Source organism: Lissotriton vulgaris, chromosome 7 (genome assembly GCF_964263255.1).
Source record: "Lissotriton vulgaris chromosome 7, aLisVul1.2, whole genome shotgun sequence".
In the NCBI taxonomy this organism is placed as follows: domain Eukaryota; kingdom Metazoa; phylum Chordata; class Amphibia; order Caudata; family Salamandridae; genus Lissotriton; species Lissotriton vulgaris.
Window position 1 is genome coordinate 454,138,351 of NC_141695.1, and position 23,956 is coordinate 454,162,306.

Here is a 23,956-nt window from a genome sequence, read left to right on the forward strand (position 1 = left end):
AATCTTCCCACAGCTGTGTTTCAAGAATAGAATAAACCAGGACGTGTTCTGGTCTGGATACCTCTTTGGGACCTTCTTCTCTTCTTGGCTGGGAAGATGCAGAGAACTGATGACTTTGGTGTTGCTCAAGGATAGGAAGGGCCCCTTTGATTTATCTGGGACAGAGCATGCAATAGTAGAGGGTTGGATTCAATGAAAACAGTGGATATAGTGTTCTAAGAGAAGGCTTTACAGTGCCTTGAAACTACCAGTTAAGATGCTGCTCCCAGCATTTCACCTTACCAGAGAACAGTTGCATGGTTTGAGTGAAACAATATGGGTAGAGGAAGAGGTATTACCTACCCATTGATCCAAAAATAGCTAATAAAAGACATATAAAGCCAGATGCCAAAGGCTAAAGCCATACCTGCTTCTAAATGATCATTATTCTGATTGTTCAAGTCGCATGGGGTGCCATGCCACCCAAAGAGATTGCAACCAGCAGCCCAGGGGAGTAGCCTCTCCTATCAACACCTAATTTTTGCCCCTCTAGCAGAAAGAATGGGGTGCTTGGCTGACCACTGGGAATATGTAGCACTTACTACAAGTGACTGGGCACTGTAACCGAGACCCCTGTGGCAAAGGTTCACCTGTAAGGATGAGGCGAATGCTGCTTCATACTGAAGGCAGAGTTCAGGTGTACAACTGGCAATTGAGGCTATCATTCCATGTTACTTGCAACGAATGATGTGCAAAGTAACAGCTAAAACACACATCACAGTGATGTTTAATGGGCTAATCACAACCCCCAAAGACACCATTTAAGCCAGTGGTATCTACTGGGGCAGGAAACACTGACTTCATTACCAGGTTGTGGTTAATGTGCGCCAACCTATGTAGGCTATAGAATCGCACTAATATACCTCTAGAAATGAAAAGTGAGAGGGAATTGCTGGGTCTGAGTAATTCTTTGGATGAAGAGTGCCACTGAATGAGCTGAAAGCTGTTGATCAGAGATTAATATCTGCTAATTCTTTTTTTTTTACAGTAGTGAAGGACCTTGAGAAAAAGCTTCGCTTCTGGAGGATAATAACTGTCACTGTGACCCTACTCATCATTTTCGTAATCATACTTGTAGTCGCCATCTTCTTTACACAATGTAAGTGCCTTCCATTTGCGTGTACCTTAATACAAAACAAAAATGCCGAAGGGTGCTGCTGAAATCCTCATTGGAACTGGTAACAGTGTTATGATTCCTAAGAACATCTCACACATTGCAGACTCTTCTAAAAAAAATCCTTTACATTTACATACATAGTGGTAGCAATGGCCAACAGGTGTTCCATGAAGTATAGAAATTCGATCCATAAGTATGTAATACCTGTGCTTGACTCAGTCTTTTCCTACTCAGTGGCCCAAGAGTAGAATGAGCTGGGCTACCTTCTAACCTCTTTATTGAGGCCACCCTCATCAGCTGGAACATTTGAGCTGGCCAGAACTGGCAAAACCTCAACATAACAACTACCTAATGTGGCCAAATACACATTCCTTTATCTTTCACCACCAGGATCACTCCTACATAATACAGTGCCACTTGATAGTCAAGAAAATGATGCTCACTGTCACCATATACTTGTCAATTTACATCCATATTTTTTTCTTACAGTTAAAAAAGGGATCGACAATTCAACACTACAAATGTTGAAGACGGATATCTGTGTGAACGATGGTAATTTATTGTGTGCTACAAGCACCACGACCACGTATACTCCTACTAATAGGAATAAGACAAAGTAAATTGTATTGTTTATGGCTTAATCCTAAGCAAACTACTCATGATAACCACGTTGTAATTTATTGAGATAATGTTCTTAGGCCTGAACTTTGAAACAGATTTAGTTGTTTCTCTAGACTGCTAGTGTAAAATAAATATATACAATGTACATACATATGGGTCTGTTGGTTTAAAGTCTTCATCGATTGGCCTCACTGGCGTAATACAACTGGAGGCACTGCAAGGCACATGGAGGGGACCCCGCTGGACTCAATCATGAGCTCTCCAGCCAGAGTAATGTGCTGAGGGGGTCCCCTTGGGCTTGCCCCCCCTGCACAGTGGGGGCCGCAGGGGCCTGTGTTACACCACTGATTGGCTTATTAAAGAGTTATTCACAATTTGGTTCCGCCCGCCACAGTATGTAACAGGTAGACCCACTTCAGCCATTGGCTCCCCTTCCTCTGAATGACAGCATTTTGACATTGCACATGTGCAAGTCCTCATTTTCAATAGTGAACTCAGTTCCTGGCTGGTAGGCAAGCATCTCTTTTCAGTTTCTTGTATTACTTAATGTATTGGGCACTTTGACTCCAATACGCCTGCAATAATAAAGCAGCTTGTTGCTGCGGTCCATAGTAGAATTACTGGATTTGAATTACATTTCATTGCTAGGGTGGCCACCTGTTCTTAATTTTGTCCAAATGTTTGTTGTCCAATAACTGCTGTTCTTACTGACGCATTGTTTGTAACTTTACCCCTACATGCCTTTTAAATTATGACAGCTAATCATATGGTGAAATATATCCAGAAGTCACTACCATGCGTCTGGTACTCTGTGGTACACTATAAAATTATCTGCAGTGCTCAGCAGGAGTCAGAGGTCAATAGATTTTTAACCGGGCTGTCATTGGTAGTGTCTTGGCGTTACGTAAAATGAGGGTGTCCCTCTTGCAGATGAGCAGTAGGTTGACAGAAACAGACCATACATGATGTGCCAGACAGTAGAGCTGGGAGACCTATGGCGAGGTAGCCTGGGGTGCCACCATGCAGAATCTTTAGTACAATGCATCTGTGATTGTTCTTTGATCTGCAGCCTTTTAAGGTCCTATGATATAGGTGCAATATGGTCATAGAATCACAGACAATGATTCAGTTCTCTGCTTAATTTCATGTTATGGTAGGTTATGCTAACATTATTTATAGAGACCATATACACCAGGCTGTTTCATGACACTGGATACAGGAAAGGGCTTGCAACTCATCATTTCATTCATATGCCTGAGACAACAGCGGTGATTTTAAGAGTAGTCTAAATCTAAGATAGCACGATGATGATCTGATGTTAAGTGGAATTGAGTTCCAGAAACAAGGGACCAGAACAGAAAATCTGGCTCAGTCTAGCTTCTTCTTTTTAAAGGAGGAAATGACCAATATGTCGAGGTGTGAGGACCTCAGGTCACAAGCAGGGGTATACCTGTGGATGAGTGAAGAGACAAAATTCAGGGCAGGTGCTGCAAAAGTTTTGAAGATAATACACCCGACCTTAGAAGCAGTGCGCTGTTTCACTTTTAAACAGTGGCGTTTCCTTATTAGGGGAGTGATGTGGCATCTTTTTAGCTGTTGGTAGATCAGTCTGGCTGCCTGGTTTTGTACCAGCTGTAGTCTCTTTATAAGGTATTCTGGAAGACTGAAATAAAGGGAGTTCGCACGCTTGATATGAGAAATGACTAGTGAGAGAACAACTTGAAGAAGAGCTTCAAAGGTAAGGTATCTTCCAATGTTTCTAATCTGCCGAAGCTAGAAGAAGTAGAACAAAACTACAGACCCCACTTGAGGCTTCAATGAAAGATTACTATCAATAAGGACTTCCATGCTCTTCTCTGAGGTAAAGGGCTGGGGGGTTGTCATGTTCTCTTGGCTCGTCCTGCCGTTTATGCCCTCTTTTACATACATTGTCCTATCCACACGACTATAACGGTTCTGACTAGTGACCTTTTACCCAGTAGTTTGATCCCTGTCTCTTTGAGACAAGGGTCTTCTATTTTGTATATTGCTTCTTAGAATTACTATAATAACTGTACCCGACGTATACAAACAAGCCCTCAGGCACTGCATAGTTATTCTGTGCAAGGGTCACCACTTTTTCATCATTCTGGACAACAGGCCCACTGTACATGATCGCATTTGTTTAAAAAACATTCACAATTATTTATAAATCTTTTTGATCCTAGAAGATACCCTGGAGTGACCACTCTAGTATATAAGACCCATTTTCTCCCTAAAAATTGGAGTAGAATTTCTACCAAGCTGACATGGGATCCTGAATACTGAATCTTTGACACACAGCAGTCTGACACCCCTCGCGGGGTGTCTTCCTTGGGGCAGAGACGGGGTGCTTCGTTCTTTACCATCAGGTGAGGGGTTGGGACTAGGCCTGGGCATAGTTCACAGAGTTTTGCTACACAAAACTCCTCGAAGTTACAAAAAAACTCTGCAAAGTTCCAGGAGTGGCGGAGTGCGGTGCAAACTGCAGTTGTGCTGGTATTCTTTCCCTTCAAGAAGAAATTCTACCGAGCGCCAGCTCATGCTCACGAACTTACCATTCGTGAACTTCCCATTCCTGATCGTGAGCAGGGAAAAAACTCAGCTGCACATCGCGAAGTGGAGTTCCGCAAGCTCCGTGGAGTGCAGAAAGCTCTGCAAACTCCACAAACAAAGCGAAGTTCACTCCCCAGGCCTAGTTGGTACCCAAGGGATCATGATAACCATCCCCCATTTATGCTTTGAAACACTAGGAGCCTACGAGACAGAGATACACGATATATACTGTATGGTTGAACAAATGTGGCATATCACATTCCAGGTGTAAGAATAGACGCCCTCTCTGAAGAAATGAGGTAACGTCCTTCTGATGTTTTAAGGTGTTTTGGCTGGAACAAGCACAATAATAATGATTTATGTGTGCCCTTCCTCTAATGTAACTCATTTACATGTTCTTGGCTCGCACCAGCATTTTACACAAACTACGGGTGTCAAATCACACAGTATCTGGCCAAGTATGCGATTTTCATATCCGGAACCTAAACACGATCGATGAAAATGAAATTTCAAACCAATAAAGCTGTCTATACGAATTGAAAATTCAGGTGTATGCCAATAACCATGGTTACCCAGTGTTAGGGACTTCATCCCCCATGAGGCAACCTATTTTCTGTAGTCCCGACTGGAGCACACGGAAATGATGTCATACAGACCTGCCGGGGTCGGGCCCACATCCAGGACAGCGAGTAGATGTGCAGATGAGATGGTTTTATAAGCCACGTCCCCAGCAGATGAAACTGCAAATGAAACTGTATATGCCGGGAGGCACAGGAGCCAAGTATGTGTGATGGAGAGGCAGGACCTTTGAGGAAGTAAGTGGGAATATGAGGCTTCTTCTGATTGCGAAGGGGCCTTATTAGAATGACATACTTGAGGCTGGGTTTACATGATCTTAACAGAGTGAGTCTCTTCTTGTCTTTTTCCCTATTCTGCATCAAAAATGATATTACACTGAGTTTGATTGCAAGGCACACTAACTGCAGTCCCTTGAGACACACTAAATCCTCCTGAATATGGTAAGATGTTTGGCATGTAAGAACAATCACAAGTGAAAAAAGGATTAACTTCATGTCCTGAAGTGTAAATGTGAGATTGAAGTTGCAGGATGTTTTGTGATGCAACAGCGGAAGTATTACCATGGAGTTTTTAATAGTATAGTGTTCATGGACTTGCATATATAGATGCGATTAAATGTTGCATACCGTTAATTACAACTATATGGAACCTACTAACCTCCTGAGGCGGAAGCCGGGAGATAGCTGCTAATTGTTTTTAAAATTTGTGTGTCACTTTGGATAAACTTCTGATTTTAGAGGACCTACTTACCCAGGCTTCCCAGGACTTGGTCCTGAGCACACTGCACAGCTGCCTCTGCGCTGTCAGCGGACTTCCAAACAATCACGGCGCCATTGCCAGCATGCTGATAGGCCACACCCCCTTGGAGGCCACGCCCCCTGTTCCTCCCTTCTCCATAAAAGTATATGTCTTTACCGTACGCGCAGCGGACGGGCGCAGCGGGCGCGCCGTTTGCACGCCTAAGGCAAGCCCCTCTTCGCCCGTCATCGCCAAGTCATCGCCTCTCGCTGGTCCCCCTGCTCAAAAAACTCTGTTCATCACCACCCCCTTTTGTAAATCAAAAAACACGGACGGCATACTATTATGATAGAGATTATCTCCTTGCACTTAACCCGGGCATACGTTGTGACAAGCTAGAGGGCTGCATGGGACAGACTGCTTTTCAGTGTAACTCCTGTAACTTAGCTATACTTGAGCCGAGACTACCCCGACACAAGGCCACCAGAAGGAACCATACCTCGCTCACAATCTCTCAGCTTAATGTCAGGTCCCTGGTAAAGCACCATTCTGAGGTTAATACTCTATTGACAGATGAGAACCCAGAAATACTGTTCTTGTGTGAAACCTGGCTCAAGGATGAACTGACCAGCATCCCTACTCTTACGTTACCGGATGGATTCTCTATGACCTCTATTAATAGAGACTCTAGGGGAGGCGGCATTGCCGCCATCTACAGAGCATCATATACTTGTTCATTTTTGAAGGAAGACATTATGGGCTGTGAGTGCGCTCGTTTTAAAATCACCACTAGCCCCCACTTTTCCCTCTCTGGCCTATTTATCTATAGACCCCCGGGGCCCACCTCTAAATTTACAGAGGAACTCCTAGAGATAGCCCATGCGCTGGCCACAAGCTCTGCCAACTTCACGATCCTGGGGGACTTAAACCTCCATTTTGACTCCATCTCGGATCCGACCATCAGTAATCTCCTAGCGGACCTAACAGCCTTGCAGCTGACCCCCCTTATACAATCCACTACTCACTCTGCTGGCCACCTTCTTGACCCGGTATTTACTAATATCCCGGAGGCCAGAGCTCATCCTCCTAAACCCATGGGTTGGACTGACCACTTCCTCGTCACATTTGTGATACCGGCCGATACCCAACCTAACAGGACGTCGCCCTCCTCCTGTCTTAAACGGCCCTGGCACAAACTCCAGAAGATGGATTTTCCCGCCAGCTTAGGAGAACCTAACTTCGAAATCACAAACGACATTAACACGTCGTATGCCGCCTTTCAGGATTGGATCACCAAAGGACTCGATACTCTCATACCGGCCAAATGGACTAGAGGACGTAGCACTCCCTCTAACCCATGGTATGACGAGAACCTGAAAACTCTTAGAAAGGAATGCAAAAGAGCGGAACGTCAATGGAGGAAAGACTATAGGGACAATGACAAAGCTTTTTACTTGGCCACACTCAAATCTTATCATAAAGCTATACGTGCTGCTCGCGCTTCCTTCTATGCCAAGGAAATCGACTCTAGCCCCAATCCCACGAAAACAATCTTTAAACTGGTCCAAAAACTACAAAACGGTGGCAACCTTGCCTCGTGTATCTCCTCCACTCAGCAGTGTGAGGACCTCGCCACTTTCTTTATTGAAAAGGTGAAGAAGATTTATAACACTTTCTCACATAACCCTTCTGATGGCACTAGCTCTCCCAACTTCCCCCTCAAAGGTTCCAGACTCACCTGTTTGCCAGCTATCTCTCATGAGGACCTAGCTAAATTCTGCAGAAAGGTGAAATCTGGTGCCCCCTCAGACCCCATGAGACCAGTCCATTTTCTAGGAGCTCTGGACTTCTTTCTTCCTTCTCTGGCCACGCTCCTTAATCTCTCCTTCTCCTCGGCCACAGTACCTACATGCTGGAAACAGGCATGGGTTACTCCCATTATCAAAAAACCCACCCTAGACCCCACAAAGCCAGAGAACTACAGGCCCGTCTCACTGCTCCCCTGGGTGTCCAAACTAGCAGAAGCCCATGCGAACTCCGTGCTCACTGACCACATGGCCGAAAATAACATCCTGGGCCCCTCCCAACACGGTTTCAGGCCTGGGCATAGTACGGAGTCCGCCCTTCTATCCACCACTGAACATCTTCGGAGGATCATGGACACCGGTCAAAGTGCTGCGCTGATATTGCTCAATCTCAGCGCAGCCTTTGACACGGTCTCCCATAAAATCCTACTGAGTCGCCTGGAAAGCATTGGGATCAGTGAGCTGGCACTTGAATGGTTCCGATCGTTCCTTACGAACAGATCCTTTCGTGTCTCAGACCCCCCTTTTATCTCCCAAGCACATGCTATCGGCCAAGGAGTCCCGCAGGGCTCTGCCCTCAGTCCATCCCTTTTTAATCTGTATATGCAGCCCCTTGCGGCAGTGGCCAAAGAATGGGATCTCACGCTGGTGTCGTACGCTGACAACACACAGCTGGTAATCACCCTCACTAAGGTGCCCTCCACTTCTACCACAAAATTTAGGGATGGTCTTGCCGCAGTCGCCCACTGGACGACGGCAAACTGCTTACAACTGAATGCAGGGAAAACCGAGGTGTACTCCTGGGCAAGAACCCCAGTTGCTGGAATGACCACTGGTGGCCCCCCCTGCTGGGCCACCCCCCCCCCCCCAAACCTCTGGTTAAAAACCTAGGAGTATGGCTGGATTCCGCGCTGAACTACCAAACTCACTCTAAAAAAGTAGCAGCCACATGCATCGGGCTGCTGAGAAGCCTTAATCCCATTCTAGGCTTCTTTGACACCAAAACACGGCAGCTTATTGTCCAATCCACCATCCTTGCTGGTTGGACTACGCGAGTGTCCTATTGTTAGACGCTAACAAAGACGAAATATTCCGGTTTCAGCTAATTCAGAACTCAGCGGCCAGGGCAATAGTCGACCTTCCCAGAAGGTGCTCTGCCAGAGCCACCATACATAGACTCCACTGGCTTCCTGTGGAAGCCCGCATTCAATTTAAGGCCCTTACCACTGCTTTCAAAATCCTTAAAACTGATGGCCCCAAACTCCTCCGTCCGCTTTTAACCCCTACACTCCCCAACGCAATCTTTGTTCCATGGGTCAACACTTAGTAGTGGTCCCCCGCACGAAACTCTGCCGTATCGGGGGTCGCTCCTTCAGACTATTGGGAGCTAAACTCTGGAACTCCCTTTCCCAGTACATCCGCTGCCTTGACAACTTGTCCGCTTTTCGCAAAGCAATAAAAACTCACCTCTTTCCGCTTCTGTAAGCTTCTACTCTCCCTCCCCCCTCCAGTAAGTTGTGCTATGGTTCTTAGCGCCGGGACGCCCCGTAGCTGGGGCAGCTGTTGCGCTCAACAAACCTATAACATAGCATAACATAACATGATCCCAAGAAAGCTAGTTTGATCAGAGATCACAATAGGTTAATGGAATGAGAGCACGTTGTAGCACCCAGTATGCTGGAACTACATGAGTGAATTGTGTGCAGGGCAGAACGTAAAAATATGATTATTCTCACTATATTCCTCTCTTACAGGCAGATAAAAAACACTACAGAACTGCATGGGAGATAAGTATACCTTCCACCTTTTCATGAGAGTGCAGATTTCTGCGACTTCTATTGAGAACAAAATAGGAAAACACCCTCACTGAAGACCCGGGGAGAGAACCTCAAATCCCAGGACCTATTTGGGCCACCTATTAGGGCTGAAACATGGTGGCATGGCATTAGGGTCATAGGACCATTACCTCCTGATGACCCCCTTCTTACTTCTTTTTATTATCCCCTGCAACTCCATTATTAAAGGGATACCTGGAGATGGAGGAGAATTTTTATTCTTTACACCCCTGGCCTATCTCTCTTAAGTACTCCCTGAAATATGGTTTAGCCCACCCTGACCTTTAGGAGTCAGGGTGAACCTGATGATGAAGCCTGGCACTACTAGAGTGTGTGAGGGTTATTTAACAAAAAGGAATTGCTTCCTTCCCCCTGCTTGAGTGGTTGGCGCCACAAGAGTTTAGAGCTGAGCTTTCATTACACTGGATGGGATACATTTGGTGATTAGTATTGGATTTGGCAGGACGTATCCTCATCCGGGAATACCTCTCTACCTTTCCGACTTAGGTAAAGAGATATTCTACCTTAGCCTAGTAGAATATAGACTGTCCAGTCGACAGCTGTATGTACATGGAAAATTTCCAAGTTTAAGTCCCTGGAACACATACCCTTTTATATAAAAATACTCGACAAGCTTTATAAACTACACCACAAACTTAATTTGTACATGCACCTCACTAGTTCTCTTGGGAATCAACACTCTACTCTCAACATGACTGAACTACTGGGTATTGGGTACTCTGATGACATGGCATCAGCAGTTTTAGCGGCACCATCTCTTTAGCCAGATACAAATATCACCCAATGCTTAAACCAATCCCACAGTTGGGATGAACTTAAGGAGCTGAAAAGAAATCAAATGAAGATCCCATTGCATGGAGCAATTATGGCAGAATATTTACAGGGAAATGCTGCCCCTACAGGCCTATTAGTCACCAATGAACCTAGCATTTTCCTAGAAGACCCTGTTTTCAAGAAGGAATGGTCACTTATTGCGTAGAGATACACTTAAGATTGGTTGATTTTAATTATTAATACTGCCAAACGCCTGTCTGAAGCCCTACTCGTCAACATCAAAACGAGTGAGGACTCATTGAACACAAAAATCAAGGTAACAGTATTTAAGAAGAAACTGGAGGAGGTCAACAAGAAAATCAGTAAACACAAAGACTACTTCATGCAAGGCAAAATCAACAAGTTACAAAAGGACCTGGAAAGGTTTTCCCATGAAAAAGTCTACCCATGTATTAGGAACAACTATAACAAACAGCTGGACACAGATACTGGATTATCACATAGAAGTCACTCAGGCCAGAAGGATTAGTCAAGTGACAATTCGTCCAAGAGCAGAAGAGACACACCTAGAAGACAGAGAAGAGGGGGTTGTAATCAAACAGACCCTACATCACTGATGTATCCATGGCCAGGACCATACAGCCCACAACAGTTCCAAGGACCCCCTAAATACCAGAATATGCAATACCTCCAGCCTAACCAAAACCAGCAATATTTTTTAGGCAGGGTGGGAGAAGAGGCAGACGCAGAAGATGAGACAACAGGAAAATTCAATATGATGACGAAACAAGAGGAATGAACACAAGAAGCCAGATGAAAGGCCAACATGCAGGCCCGAGCTCAAAGTAGACCTAGTTGTCATCCTTACGGACAAGGATCTCACCGCAGAAGAACTAGGGATTTTTAATAAGGGCCTTGGCTTTGTCCTCACCACCCAAATCGACAAATTTAAAACCCATTGTGAATTAAGTGAGTTCTTCAGGAAGATCCGTGTGAAGATATTTTTTGAAGGGAAACCTAAACAAGAAAAGGATACGGGTATACCCCTATACGACAAAAGTCTACGTTCTGTCTACCCCTATTCCTAATACCTCTGAGGTCATCGCATTTGAGGAAGCAGTCACCAAGGAGATAGAGTCATCACAAAATAGATAGAACCTTTACAATAAAAGGCGCTGGAATCATTAGGCAACCAAAACAACCTAGTAATTAAACCAGCCGATAAAGTTGGTGCGATTGTGCAACAGGATGTTAACTCCTATAGGACAGCATGCCTATCCCTCCTCTCAGATGCAAGACATTAAAGGTAACTACACAGGGACCCCACAACAAGTCCACAGAACACCACATCCACAATCACTGCTGAAGCATTAGAGAGAAATTAGATCACAAAAATTACAGGGACTTCCTAAACATGGAAGAACCCAGATAACCTTTGTTCACAAGGGCAGAGCCCCACCACCAGGCAGGCCCATTGTCTCCGGCATCAGATGTAATTTGCAACTTCTCTCAAAATATACAGACTGGTTCTTACGACCCCTCATCACTAAAATCAGATCATATATAGGGAACACGAGGCATCTGCTCAATATCCTAGCGGAGTATGACAATGACCTAAATGAAATTATGATTTGTTTGGATTTGGAGGCCCAAAACACCAGTGTGGGACTTGGCCCTTTTTGGCTAAAGTTCCCTAAACTTTTTGCTTTTCCCCTAGACCTTTTTTTGACATGTGTTGCCAACTTAGATGCTCTAGACACTTTGCCCCAGCTAAACAATGTCAAAGTGCAAATGTTCTCTGTGTAAAGTGTAATGGTGATTGGTTGTCCATTTTCTGTATGTTTGCTTTACTAGTAAAGTCCCGAGTGAAGTGCACTATGTGTGTCAGGGCTTGTAATGCAAATGCTACTGGTGGGCCTGCAGACTTATTTTGCCACCCACTCAAGTAGGCTTGGAAAGGGAACTCAGGCCTGCAATTGCATTGCCTCCGTGTAGTTGCCATGTTGTTCTGGTAAGTGAACGCACTTACCAGACCCTTCCCTTCCCTTTCCATACACATCAGGCTCCCCTATGGTAGGTCTAGGGTACCCCCTGGACAGGGTGCAGTGCATGTGAAAGGTGGGACATGTACCACGGTGTGTGCCATGTCGTGGCAGTAAAATAATCTCCATTTCGTTTTCACTGCTGAAAGGCCATCTTGCCCATTAGAATAGAATGAGGAGGCTGTGTAATAGGTTTTCCAGCCTATCTCCCGAAGGGCCTAAGATGTAAAGGTGAAGTTTAGTATGCCTGAACTCCCCCTGCAATAACACATCTTTTTATGAAGATGGTTTTTGCATTGTGTGTTTGAAAGCCACTCTTTTAGAAGTGGCTGGTTTTTTGTGCTTTAAACATTTATGTGTGTCTCTGCTTGGTTGTGGATTGACTGGCTGGAGTTGAAAGTAATAGGATCTGGGGAATGTCTTAACCCAGGGGAGGAGGTGAGACAGCACAGGCTGACCTGCATCTGGTATGTAGGATGAGGAGTCGGCCTAGAGGTGAAGAGGCCTGGGCTGGTGCTATAAAACAATTGTCCCATCTCCTGCTGAGTGATTGAGAATCCAGACCCCGCTAATCAAAAGGAGAAGGTGTCACTGGTAGGGAGGCACCCAGAACTGGTTTGAGCAGGGGTCAATACCCCCTGAAACACAAGGATTTCAAAGCCATTGGGGGGTATAACTATGCAAGCTGAAGCCCCTGAACTTTAGAGAATGGCTTGATCAAGTGTGAACAAAACTGGCGCTACTTCGTGGATCAAGAGGAACCTTTGCCAAGGAAAAAACAGCTGGAAAGACGGCTGAATAGTCAAAAACTCAAAAACTACAGAGTCCCAGGGATTCTAAAAGTTGGGTGAGGAGGGCAGGGAAGAAACTATGAACAAAAATGAAACCCTCTCCCTGACCATTAGATAATACATAGGTAACACATCCTATATATGAATAATCAACATTGTCCAACAAATAAATTATTCATACTTTTTTATTGTATCAAAAAGTCTAGTTTTTAAAAGAAAATTATATGTAAATTCATTGATATAAAAATCATTACTATACAGAATTCAAAAATAGAGAAACCCCAAAGCAAAAACAATACAGAGAATATACAAAAACAATACAACACCACACAAACATCATTCATACCATACATAACCCAAATTATCAAAACATAAATTGTACGAAAGCACACTAAATAAATAACAAAAAACAGTTATCATACACAGAATACAAAGATAATTTCAAGACAGAGAACAACGCCAACGCGCGTTTCGGAGTGGAACCTTTGCCAACAGATCCTTCGTCAGGGCGCAGCTGAAACAATTCACTTTGAAGTCATAATTTCCTTTGTAGATAATAGGCAATTTATATAATGTGGTGAGAGGGGCTCTGTATCAAATTACATTCAAGTGTATATACATGATAATGAACCTACTAAATTGATGCAACAATATGGAAGTTTAATGCCAATGTGGTCAGGGTATTGTGATAGAATCCGTCAAGGCGGGAGATCTGTCAATAAATAAACTAGCAGTCCCAGGGTTTAAATGCTATGAGACGAGGGAGGAACTGAACAACTTGACTGCAGGATAAAAAATGGAAAGTTCTTAAAGCTCCACAGACATGATTGCTGGAGAATCTAAAATCAATGAGACATGTAGCGGAAGAGATGCAATACACAATGCAGAAGGCCTAGATGCTCAACACTATGGAAGTCTAAAGCACTTTATGGCAGTGACTTATATAGCTTTCTGGGCCGCATGAAAAGGGGGGTCTCTGCCTTTGTCGCGATCAGCCCTGCTGGATAGGACTGCTGGATAAGCTCTTGCTGTGTGATCTGGGGCTGACCTGCAGCTTGCTGTTTGAACCAGGGAAAGTCTGTAGGGACTTTGCTGTGTGCTGTGTCCCCCTGCTTGAAGGACTGTGCTGTGTGCTGTGCCCTGAAGTGACTATCCCCAAGGGTCTGAGATGAGCTGGCTCCCTGTTTGGAAACACAGGAACACAAAGGTTTCCAGAGAAGACTCTCAGATACGTTGTGGGTGTGTGTGATCTGTCGAGCCTGAGACCTTTGCAAGTTGTGCCCTGTGATCTTGAGCACCGGGAGTTACAACCGAGACTCGGTGTGCGTGTGCTCTGTCTAGCTTGAGTCCTTTGAGAGGATCGCCCTGTGAACATGTGTACCAATGAGCCAAGTAAGTCTCAGTGATGCTGTGTGCGTGCGCTTGGAGGCAGCCTAAGACTTTCGTGTGGATTGGCCCATGATTGTGCACACCGGAAGAGCAAGTGTGCCTCAGCGACGCTATGTGCGTGTGCTGTTCGCAGCCTGAGACCCTCTCTGGAGGTACCCTGTGATCGGGGGCACCAGGAGATAAAGTCTGTCTCAAGCGATGCTGTGTGCGTGTACCTTCTAATGCCTGATACTTACGCAAGAGGTGCCCTGTGAGCGGTGGCACCAGAGGACAAAGTGTGTTTCAGCGATGCAGGGTGCGTGTGCTTTCTACTACCTGAGACCTGCACAAGTTGTGCCTTGTGATCGTGGGCACAAGAAGATCAAGTGTGTCTCAGCAAGGCTGCGTGCATGGGCCATGCGTAGCCTGAGACCCTTGTGAGGAGTTGTCTGGTTAACGTGCACCTGGAGTTCCCGTGAGTCTTAGTGACTTTGAGTGCGGGTGCAGTGTGCAGCCTGGGATCTTCCCACTGCCTGGAAAGTCGGAGGCCCAAGTTGCTGGACGAGGAGAGGAGAGTGGGTTCGCACCCTCCAGATAACGGGTGTCAACTCCTGGGGCGCGGTGCGGGTTCGGAGGGAGATGCTATCGGCCTCTCTCTCTGTTACAGTGCAGGCGTCTGCTTCGGCTCGGATTGAGGCCTGTGTGCCAAGGGAGTGGGAGCACTGGGCCTGAGTGCAAAGCTGCAGTTAATGTGTTATATCTTACCCGTGTGGGGGGGTGGTTGTGGCCGGAGACTAACCGCAAGCCCGCAAGTGGTGGAGTGACCGCCGGAGGCACCGTGAGCAGTGCTGGAGTAACTTACGTATTGCATAACTTCTGTGTAGCAGAGTATCTGATGATTGTATAAGTCATTGCTTTATTTCTGCGCAACGGACTGCCTGTTTTGACGTATTGCCCATTGTCTTAGTTTGCCTAACAAACTGCCTGATAGGTGTGTTACGCATTGCACTAGGTTTGCATAACGAACTGCCTGATAGATGTGTTACGCCTTGTCTGAATCCTGCACCACGTCTGCCGGATTTTGGTATGACACATTGCATTAGTGTTGCATACCGAACTGCCAGATATACGTGTTCCACATTGCATTAGTTTCGCATACCAAATTACCTGTTAACTGCATTACAAGTTGCATTGCTTTTTCTCACCAGAGTACCTGAAGGGGGACCGCATGCATTGCATTACGGGGGCATCACAGTTTACCACGTTGTTGCTTTACGCAGTGCATTACAGTGACAGGACAAATTGCCAGATAACCGTATTACGATCTGCATTGTTCTTATGTTGTGAAGTGGCTGACTGTTGCATATCAAACTGCATATTACGACATTAGGATTACGTAAGATTGTTTAGATTAGCTCAATAATAATAGGCCAGGGGTGACATAGTTTAGTATTGTGTGGTCACATCATACATCGTTTTATAAATATATACTTGTTTTCTGTGAAACTCGTGTGGAGTCTATTTGTGGTGTCATTTTTGGAATGCTGTGAGCTTAATATCAAATACTTTACGCATTAAGCCTAGAAGATAAGCCTGCCTGCTCATGCCAAGGTACCAAGGGGTTGGAGCGGAACTCTGTCTGGAGGCGACCTATCTTTTCCCTAATGTTGGGGCTCACGGGTCCCTGCTTGGCCTGCGGTACCTACCTCAGCCAATCAGGGATCTTGGGGATTCTAACAATCAGTATTCCACTAGAGGAAAGCTTACGTGTTATTGAGAATATACTGCATGCACAAGATTGGCCCTCAGAGGCCCCTGTAGAGTGGATCATGGAAAATATGCCTATGACCTTTATGGAGAACTTCTTTAGGTTTGACCAACCCTACCAACAAGTACACTTCAATGGGCAGCACTTTTGCTCCTAGTATGTCTTACATGAGCCAGCTGGAGGAGGAACACATTTGGTCGAATAACCCTTATGAAGGTAGAATCCGCAGATGGTTATGATAAATAGATGATTTAATTAACATACGGCATGAAGATCAAGACAGTACAGCTTCTTTCTGGTATTGGATAAATACCCTCAATCCTTTTTTGCGCTTCACAATGTCAACCAACAACATGAGGGTCTCATTTCTGGAGTTGGAAATTGGAGAATAAGCTATATACGAAACCAACAGACCGCAATAGCCTACTACACTTTAACAGTACTCACCCGTGATCACTGAGGGAAAACCTCCCATTTGGACAGTACCTAAGAATACGCATAAGCTTCTCGGACCTAGAGAATTACAGCAAGAATGAATGAACAGAAATGAAAAGAAAATTTGTATTGCGCGATGGCTACCCAGGGGCGTCCCAGCGCTGCAGAGGTTTAGGGTTAGCGGAGTACGCTAGACTTAGGAAGTTTTCCAGAAGAATTATTAAACAGGTGATTTATTAAAAAGCCAAGTTTTAAGGAGTTTTCGGAAGGTAAGTAGTTTGGGCTCTGATCTAATTGAGAAGGGGAGAGAGTTCCAGATTTTGGCTAGGTTGTAGGAGAGCGACCGGCCTCCACACCTGGCTCTTCTGATTCGTGGCACTGTGGCTAGATAGGAGGTCCCAGAACTGAGGAGGCGTTTGGGATGATACGCTTTGATCAGGGGGCGGTTGATGGCAGGACCTGTTCCCCAGTAAGAGCGGTGAGCAATACACATGGCCTTGAATTCGATCTTCGATTTCACAGGGAGCCAGTGGAGATACTTCAGTCGGGCTTTGACTGAGACTCGACGTGGGATATTGAGGAGGGTCCTGGCGGCACAGTTCTGGATGATTTGGAGTCTATTGAGCGTGGACTGAGGGGCCCGAGGTATAGGGCGTTTCCGCAGTCAAGGCGGGATAGAATCAATCCTAGGACCATGATCCGTCTTGAGTGGAACGGGAGAAGAGGGAGGATTTTGCGAAGTAGCCTTAGGAGCCCAAAGCATGTGGCAGCAAGCTTGGTTGCTTGGTAGTTAAAAGTGAGAGTTCGGTCAAGCCAGATGCCGAGACTCTTGATTTGTTCTTTGGGTTGCGGGGGACTGCCTCGGCAGAGGGGCCAGCTGGTGTCGATGGATTTGGTGATGTTGTTTCCCAAGAGCATGATCTCTGTTTTATCCCCGTTTAGTTTTAGCAGGAGCCCGACATCCAAGCGGCGACTGCTTCCAAACATTTATATAAGCTGTGGTGGGAATTGAGAGGTGGATCTAACGCTACCACCAGCTGTGTGTCATCCGCATAGGTGACAATTTTCACTCCAAAGGGGCGGACAACATCAGCCAGAGGGCTATGGTAAACATTAAAATGAGTGGGGCTCAGGGAGGAGCCCTGAGGCACTCCGCAGTTAAGGGGTTTGCTGGAGGAGGTGAAGTCTTTCTCAAATACCTGAAAAGATCTATCTGTAAGAAAGGATCTCAGCCAGGTGAGTGCCGTTCCTGAGATTCCTATCCTGCTGAGGCGGTGGAGTAGAATATTGTGATTTACAGTGTCGAAGGTGGCACTAAGTCGAGTAGGACGATGGCCGCTGACCCACCGCTGTCTAGGATCCTTCTTGCTTCCTCCGTCACTACGATCAAGGCAGTTTCGATTCCATGGAGGGGCCGAAAACCCATCTGTGTGGAATCAAGTATGTTGTTTGATTCCAAGAAGTGTGTCAGGACAGAGTTGACATACTTCTCAAGAAGTTTACTGAGCCAGGGTAGTAGGGAAATAAGTCGGTAGTTGGAGGGATTGTTTTGATCGAGGCTGGGTTTCTTTAATAACGCCTTGACCATTGCTTTTTTCCATAGAGGCGGGACGATGCCGGTATGGAGAGAGGAGTTGAACAGGCCTCGAATGGTGGATGAGATCTGACTGGTGATCGGGGTGAGAATCCGCGGAGGGGCCGGATCAGTAGGTGATCCAGATTTGACCTGTCGCATGATATTTTCTAGATTGGTGAGATCTAGGGGCGGGATACTTTTGGGAGAATTTGGTGGTGCTGCCACAGAGCCTGTGTCAGCGATGCCGCTGGGCGAAGTGATGTTCTGAGAAAAGGAGGAGTTGATGAATTCTATTTTGGGTAAAAGAAGTCCGCTAGCTCCTCACAGTGGACCTGGGTGTTGCTGTGCTCCTTTGGAGCCTCTGGTAGTTGCAAGAGGGATTTAGCTATCTGATAGATCTCCTTGGGTTTAGAAGCTGCCTTGTCGATCTTTTCTTCAAAGTATTTGGCCTGAGCTAGTTTGATGCTAGATTTGTAGCTTTTGATAGCTGCTTTGTAGGCTGTTTTGTCCGCTGGTAGATAGTCGAGACGCCATTTCCTCTCGATTCGTTTGCAGGCGCGTTTGGCCTCTCGGAGATCAGTAGTGTACCATGGGGCTGTCGGGTTTCCCCGCTTAGGGTGGGTACGTTTAAGTGGAAGCACCAGATCTAAGGAGCTGGTGATCCATCTGTTGTAGTTCTCGTTGCCCTGGGTAGGATTGGGAGTTTTGGCGGGTGTGGTAAGCTCTAGGTTGTCCCGCCATTCCGGCTGGGGGATTTTGGACCAGTTGCGTGACTGTTGAACAGTCGAGGGTTTAGGTGGGGGATGGTTGGGGAGGGTCCATGTGAAAGGGATGAGGAAGTGGTCGGTCCAGGGAAGGGGGGAAGGGTTTCCAATGTGAAGGTTAGGGCAGTTGCTGAGTATGGGGTCCAGAAGGTGGCCCTTCTGGTGAGTGGGCCAGAGGACAAGTTGCTGTAGTTCGAGAGCACCTAGGCTGGAGGATAGTTCTCTGGCGTTTGGGTCGTTAGGGTCGTCAATGTGGGTGTTGAGGTCACCCAGGAGCGTGAAGTTATCGGAGCTGAGTGCAAGATTTCCAGCTGTTGGGGCAAGGTTAGAATGAAACTGTCCTTGCGTTCCGGGTGGGCGGTATATGAGCGTACCTGAGGAGGTATGTGTGGGGCTGAGTTTTATAGTGAATGGAAGGCATTCACTATCTGGGAGACGGACGGGGGGGCTAGTGACTTCGTATCCTGTTTTGTAGATCACTGCTAGCCCTCCACCGATTCCCGTTTTGCGGTCAAGGCGGAGTATTTGGTATCCGGGTGGGAGAGTTTGTACCAAATCGGGTTCCGAGTGTTCCTGCAGCCACGTCTCTGTGATAAAGAGGATATCTGGGTTTACTTCCTCAATCAGTAGAGAGATTTCCGTGGTGTGCTTGGGGAGGGATCTGCAGTTGAGCAGGAGCATGGAGTATTGTATGGGTTCAATTTTTGGGTGGGGTAGAAAATGAAATCCGCACTGGTTGCAGGCGGGGTGTTGTATGGATGGATCCCATGCATGTAGGCAGGGTGGCCTAACTTCCTGCTTTAGTTGGCGGAGGGAGTGAGGGCTATCGTTTCTGGCCTGGCATGGTGACCCCTTGCCCCGGTCGGCCGCGGACGGGCACAGACTGTCCTGCCTTTGGGCACATTTATATATGAGAGGGGGGGCGTGGTCTCTGGGCCGTGGGCATGGCCTGTGGGCTGAGGATGAGAAATGGATGCGAATATCACAGTGCCGTGGCAGCGTTAAAATCGGCTGCGCGGCGATTCAGTGATAGAAGAAGGTGAAAGAATGCACTAGGTGAGTGCAGTGCAAGTTAAAAACAAAGTATTTTGTGACAGTTTTCAATTTTTAAAATCGAGCGTGCTCCCGGCTTCCACCTCAGGAGTGTTGTACCTCTGAATACGAGCTTTTCAGTCAGCGCGCTTTAAGTAGCCGGTATGATAGACTGATAGACTCACTGTGAAACTACGGGAGAAATCCTACCTTAAGAAGGTGATTGATCAGGCACAAAAAAGTTCTCGCAACACACCACGTGCAGCCCTGTTAGAAACAAATACAAAGAGAGAAAATGAAGTACTAATATGTGTCACCACTTACAATTCGGCATCCAATGCCATAAAGAAAATAATTAACAACAAATGGCATATACTCACTTCAAACAAACTGACATTTGAAAAACCCATGTTCTCATTTAGCTGCAACAAAACCATTAGGAACACTCTGATTCACACTGACAGTTAGTAACAGAAACAAAATACCCAACTTATGCTGTGGAACCAACCACAGGTGAAGGTCCATTACCCTTGTGGCTCGTGTGTGGTTTGCCGGTTCACCTCTCACACCGCTAGGTTAGAGTTGGGTCCGGCTCGTCTATGGGAACAAAGGGACCATACAAATTGTAATACATAGAACACAGCATATATGATCACGTGCCCCTGCCAGGCCAAATACATTGGCATGACCACTAGGAAGGTGAGGGAACAAATAAGTGAGCATAGGAGCACAATCAGATGAGCAATCACAGCCACCAAATTTACTCCCCATTCTGTTGAGAAGTGAAATAAATTTGTCTACACAAACTGAAAATTCACATGGTTACCCAGTGCTAGGGACTTCATCCCACATGAGGCACCCTATTTCTGTAGTCCAAACTGGGACTCACGGAAATGATGTCATACAGAACCGCCGGGGGCAGGGATCCGCATCCCGGACAGGGAGGAGATGTGCAGACGAGATGCTTTTATAAGCAGCGTCCCCAACAGGTGGAACTGCAAATGCCGGGAGACACGGGAACCAAGTAGGTGTGGCGGAGAGGAACAGGACCTTTGAGGAAGTAAGTGGGGAAATGAGGCTTCTTCTGATTGCGAAGGGGCCCTATTAGAATGACATATTTGAGGCTGCGGACACATGATCCTAACAGAGCAAGTCTATTCTTGTCTTTTTCTCCAGTTCTACTTCAAACTTGCAATTACCCAGAGTTTGACTACAAGGCTACCCACACTAACCGCAGTCCCTTGAGACACATTAAATCCTCCGGAATAGGGTAAGATATTCAGCATGTAAGAACAATCACGAGTGAAAAGGAGATTAATTTCATGCTCTGAAGTGTAAATGTGAGATTGAAGTTGCAGGATGTTTTGTGATGTTACAGTGAAGTATTACCAAGGAGTTTTTAACAGTATAGTGTCATGGACTCGCATATATAGATGCAACTAAATGTCGCATGCTGCTAATTGCCACTATATGGGACTACACGATCCCAAGAAAGCTTGTTTGATCACAAATCACAAAAAGTTAAGGGAATAAGAGCACATTGCAGCACCCAGTATGCTGGAACTACTTAGGTGTATTGTGTGCAGGGCAAAACGTACAAATATGAATATTCTCACTATATTTCTCTCTTACAAGCGGACAAAAAACACTACAGAACTGGTTGGGAGATAAATATCCCTTCCACATTTTCACGAGAGTGCAGCTTTTTGCCCCTTTAATTGAGAACAAGATAGGCAAACACCCCAACTGAATACCCAAGAAGGAAAGCCCAGGACCCATATGGGCCATCTATTAGGGCTGAAACATGTTGGCACGGCATTAGGGTCATTGGACCATTACCTCCTGATGACCCCCTTTTGACTTCTTTGTAATATCCTCTGTAACTCCATTATTAAAGGGATACCTGTAGGCGGAGGAGGAGTTTTAATCTTTAGACCCCCTGGCCTATCTCTCTCAAGTCCTCCCTGAAATATGGTAGAGCTCACCCTGAACTTTAGGATTCAGGGTGAACCCAATGATGAAACATAACACTAATAGAAATTGTGAGGGTTATTTAACAAAAAGGAAGTGCTTCCTTCCCCTGCTTGAGCAGTTGACGCCACAAGTGTTTAGTGCCGAGCTTTCATTACACTGGATGGGATACCTTTGGTGATTAGTATTGGATTCGGGAGGACATATCCACACCTGGGAATACCACCCTACCCTTCGTGCTTAAGTGTAGGGCTCTTCTACCTTAGCCCAGTATAATATGGAGGTGTTGGTACTTCCCTAGGGGATTCTTGGCTACATTTTAGCACACATATATGCACATATACATGCTACACCTACATATCTAGGTGAGGTACATTAAGGCAATTTAGGTAAGGTGCACATTGTAGGAGTACGCAACTGCTACTGTTTTATATGAACTACCCATGTTCATCTTTTTAGCACTATGGTAGAAATGTATCTACTGTTTTCCATATTGGTATTTGCAATCACTTTCGTATGCTTCGTCTTTTGATTGTCGCAGCAAATATGCTTCACAAGAGACTGATGCTTGACCAATCAATACTTATTGAATATGTCCCAATTTTCAGTCTTGGAATTTCCTGAGAACAAGTAAGCACGAGTGACTGAGCGAAAGGTACTTTACTATTTTCCACGATACCTGAGGAATCAGGGTGGGCATGTTCAGTGGTTGTCAAAAACTACCTATGCCACTGTAGGATACAGAGGAGTGGTAGTGGCACTATAGAGCTAGCTGGTCTAATGGCTGATGTATTCTATGGGGATGTCTGGAGTCGGTTCGGACACCAAGCCCTCAGCGTAGGTCATCCAAATGCGCAGGTCCTGGGGATTCAAAGGAACTATACGACAGGGGTGCCTAGCTCAGCAGGCCAAAAGTTGGAGTTCCATGGGTTTTGGGAGCCTCCAACCAGAATAAGTTCTGTTTTGTCTGGATTTAATTTTAAATGATTGCTATTCATCCAGTTGCGGATGAAAACATGATGTTTTAGAAATTCGAAGTTGAGTCCGGAATATTGTTGACTACAAAAATAAGCTGCATATCATCAGCATAGTTAAAGGTGCCCACATTCATTTTCCTCAAAGACTGTATCAGTGGAAGAATATACAGGTTAAACAGGTAGGGGTACAGGGATGATCCCTGAGGCACACCACAGGTCAGTTTGACTTAAAGAGATCTGTATTGGGAGATACAGAACGATTAGAAGCATAAATTCCAAAAGTGCGGTAACTATTCAAGTTTCCTGAACACCCACGACCTCAACACGATCCACCAGAAATTTATGGTTGACGGTGTCAAAGGCAGTGGATAGATCGAGATAAATTAGTGCCTGTGTGGTGCCTTTGTCAGCCTCTTCCCATATTTCATCCAGCATGGTCAGAATTACTGTCTCAGTAGAGCAAAAAGGGCAGAAGCCAGCTTGGTGTGAATCGAGAAAATGAGATGGGTCGATGAAAGAACAGAGGCAGTTGGCGACATGGGCTTCCAGCACTTTGGCCAAAAAGGAAGCAGATGTGACAATAATATCTCAGAACAAATGGGTCTGCACCGGTTTTCTTAAGAAGTCGGACTACAATTGCTTCTTTACAGGCTATAGATATGAGGCGGTGTGTTAGTGAGTCATTATGAAAAGATAGAGCAGGGTCAGAGAGTGCAAGAAATGCTTCCTTTAGGACTTGAGTAGGGCAACTATCAAAGGGAGAGCCAGATTTTATTTTAGTCACCAGTTTAAAGAAGAGTTCCTTGCTGATAATAGATATTCGGTCAAAGAGTAGAAGTTCTGGCCGTCCCTGGTTGGTTACTGGGAGATGGACTTGGAGAAATGCTAGCTTTAATGGCAATACTTTTGCCAATAAAGAAAGTATTAATCACATCACAAAAAGATTGAGTTGTATGTATTTTTTACTGTTACTCTGGCAGGATTAGATGGCTTAGAAACAATAGCAAAGATATCATCTTTCTGAGATCTATGAAACTGAATATTTGAAATTAAAATGCATAGGTGTTCTGCAGAAATAAATGAATAGTGCTTTTGATTTTTAAAATGAGTTCAAAATTGTACTATGCCC

At 45.6% G+C, this 23,956-nt stretch overlaps 1 protein-coding gene across 3 annotated transcripts in view; it reads left to right on the top strand.

The window, feature by feature from the left end:
- The window catches only part of LOC147701846 (CD209 antigen-like protein C), a 458,064-nt gene that overhangs the window by 408,143 nt on the left and 25,965 nt on the right, over nucleotides 1-23,956 (top strand). For 2 of the 3 annotated variants that reach the window (XM_086930479.1, XM_086930478.1), the window contains exons 3-4: nucleotides 1,028-1,138; nucleotides 1,646-1,708. In XM_086930479.1, the coding sequence (XP_086786605.1) occupies nucleotides 1,028-1,138; nucleotides 1,646-1,708 (174 nt within the window). The remainder of the gene's footprint in view (nucleotides 1-1,027; nucleotides 1,139-1,645; nucleotides 1,709-23,956) is intronic. The other variant, XM_086930480.1, reaches the window with a different exon arrangement.